Source organism: Cibotium barometz, chromosome 8 (genome assembly GCF_041138505.1).
Source record: "Cibotium barometz isolate CiBa-2024 chromosome 8, ASM4113850v1, whole genome shotgun sequence".
Taxonomy (NCBI): domain Eukaryota; kingdom Viridiplantae; phylum Streptophyta; class Polypodiopsida; order Cyatheales; family Cibotiaceae; genus Cibotium; species Cibotium barometz.
In genome coordinates, this window is record NC_141053.1 from 28,851,104 (window position 1) to 28,853,920 (window position 2,817).

The 2,817-nt window shown below is 45.1% G+C and overlaps 1 protein-coding gene across 1 annotated transcript; it reads right to left on the reverse strand.

Annotated features, from left to right (window-relative positions):
• Positions 1–1,289: 1,289 nt before the first annotated feature.
• Positions 1,290–2,012, reverse strand: LOC147636119 (uncharacterized). Its single transcript, XM_086801097.1, has 2 exons — positions 1,601–2,012; positions 1,290–1,468 (listed from the first exon to the last, which is right to left on the reverse strand). Exons 1-2 carry the CDS (start codon positions 1,941–1,943, stop codon positions 1,455–1,457), a joined length of 357 nt encoding a protein of 118 aa, XP_086657223.1. The 5' UTR covers positions 1,944–2,012; the 3' UTR covers positions 1,290–1,454.
• Positions 2,013–2,817: the final 805 nt, after the last annotated feature.

Below are 2,817 nucleotides of genomic sequence, written 5' to 3' on the forward strand. Positions count from 1 at the left end.
TGGATTAAGGTCTACATCATGGTACGCATGGCCCATTGTTGTTGTGAATTACAATATACCTCCATGGATGTCCATCAAAAAGGGTCATTTGATGATTATGCTTATTGTGCCCGAGAAGCACAAGGTAACGAATTTGGATGTATACCTTGAGCCCTTGATTGATGAGATCGAGCAATTATGGAGAGGCATAAGGGTGCATGATGTTTCTCATCCAATTTCATGCTACAATGCAATGGTCAAGGGTATCTTAATGTGGAGTAGAGGTTGGAAAGAGACGATATATATGGGGAGGGTTAGATTAGAACCAACCTATGACATAAATTCTGCCTTACACCTTTAGAAGCATTGGTCATATGCCTCACACATGATGAGAACTCTGTATAGGTCTAGATTGTCATGAGCTCCTTGTAAATTTCTAAACGAAGAGTCGACGAGCCATATCTACAATAAGGGATAAAGTAAAGATGCATGCATATGGTAAGGCATAGGCATATAACGGCAATGCATAGGCATAGAGGCCTCTATGTACAAGGCACCTCAATGTGAGCCCTTATGCAAAGATGCACAAATTAAGAAGGCCATATGCATGCATAGACAGCTATATCCATGCACGAGAGCATGAACTCTATGCATGCATAGAGCTCGGGTCTTTATCCATGCAATATAATGGAGGCTTATGCATGCATATAGAGGCCTCTCATGCATTTGGTAGAGCCCTCTACGCACATGCATAATGGCACTACCTTATGTGTGTCGCTCTCCAAGAGCGCTCTATGCGTAAGGTAAGAGCCCTTATGCACACCCAAGTAAAATTCTCTATCATTAAGGGGTAGAAGAATGTGGGTCTTAATAATATATAATATTATTATAATATCTCCCAGAATGACTTGTTTGCTGCAATATATGATATGAAATAAGGTTTTGTGTGCTCATTTGTGATTTTAAGGGCTTTATATATCAAGGATGCCTATTTTTTTCCTACTTTTACTAGGATGATATTGTAAAAGAAAAACAAAAGATATTCATCACCCGTTTTCATGGATGGAGAGTTTCCTCCGTCTCTTTCTTCTCCATGCATAAAAAGAGCTAGCAAACGAGTGATGACCTAGTCTTTTCGGGAAATTTAGAGTGAATGTGCGGCCTAATACTCCCAGAATTTAAGTTCCTTAGTTATGTACTACGTCCTCTAGCATTGCATATAGTGAGAGGTTTAGGAACATTGAAATATACACCTAGAATACATTTTTGGGTTTATAATAATTTAAAAAAAAACATAATTTTGGGTGATCATGCACCTCGGATAGAAAAACATAACGTGTGGGCGGGATGGATCACCCCTAGAACAACAAGACAATATGGAATTGCGCATACAAAATCTAGACGGTGACTCTAGTCGAATTGAGCCATTACACGCGCTACTATGCTTCACATACGATCCTCTCCAGAAAAAAGCTTCACTTTCCAAAGCCTGCAAAAAGGGAGGATACGCACGGTGGTTGTAAGGAGTGTTGCCAAAATTGCGAGCTTAAAACAGGAAAGAAGATTGTTGAATGTTTTATGACTTGAAGCACCGGATAACTGGCGGGGGAGGGGCGATTACCGGCACACTTGAGGCCGCGGGGGACCTTGACGCCGCAGCCGTCGCGGATGTTGGAGGCGGCGGTGGGGCTGAGGGCACTGAAGCTGCCCGCCGGGATCTGCGCGCAGAGGCAGGGCACGGACACAGAGTTGATGGCCATGCAGCAAGGCGAGCGCTTGTCGGGCCTCCCTCCGAACAGGTAGCCGCGGCACTGCCCCGCCAGCTGCCCTAGATTAATGGTCGGGCAGAAACCGCCTCCGGGGCGAGCCGCCTGCGCCACCTCAAAGCTGCCCACCATTATCATGAGCATACACGCCAGCACCACCATCATGGACGAAGCACAAGAGCTCCCAGTAGCAGCCATCTTCACAAGCAGGACGATGCACTCAAACGCGAAGACTGCAGCGCAACAACTCAAGCTTTGTTGTATGGTTGCTACATCGTTTGCCTTTTTATAGGTTACACGCCTCTCTCTCTCTCTCTCTCAGTCAACAATCTGTGATCGTGATCATCGCCGAACACAACGCGTATTAATAGTAAATGCCTTTAACGTTTAGTTTGCGTGGGAAGTGCCGGGGCTCTGGCTGGCTGATCACGCGTTGACGAGAGGCACTCTTAAGTCTTGGAAGTAGGTAACGCATTCATGGAGAAATGGGACTCTCCAGTGCTTTATGGAGAAATGGGACGCTCCAGTGCTTTCCTTACCACGCATTCAAGCCCTAAATCAGAAATCCAAATCAACTATGTGAACCCTCATAACAATAACTAATCGTTTTTTTTTTTAAAAACACACTTGAAAAATACTCGGAAAAAAGAAAATACCCAATCGGCTGTCTTAAAGTGATACTTAAATCAGAAAAATATTTGAAGGGAAAGATGGAGGGAGGGAGTAGGTTTGTAATGTTGCCTTCTTCTTTCAGTTGCACACTTGCTTTGCCTCTCACGTGCTTTTCACTTATCTAAAATTGGGTGCCACTAGGGGAAGCTGTATGAATGCAAACCAATCTCCAAGGGACCTAGCGGGTACCATGCTCAAAGCCCCCTAGGATACACATGGCCGAGTCCCAAGCACGTGACAACTAGGTAAGCGGTTCAGGGAGTTCCAAATTAAGGGTTGTCGAAGATGCTCCTCAGAGGCTACCGGAATAGATTGCTGGAGGGCCGGCCTCAGGTGGTCCTAAGCTCGTAAAATGGGCTGGCTGCAAATCTGTCCTCAACAGCTGTACGTTCACCCATCT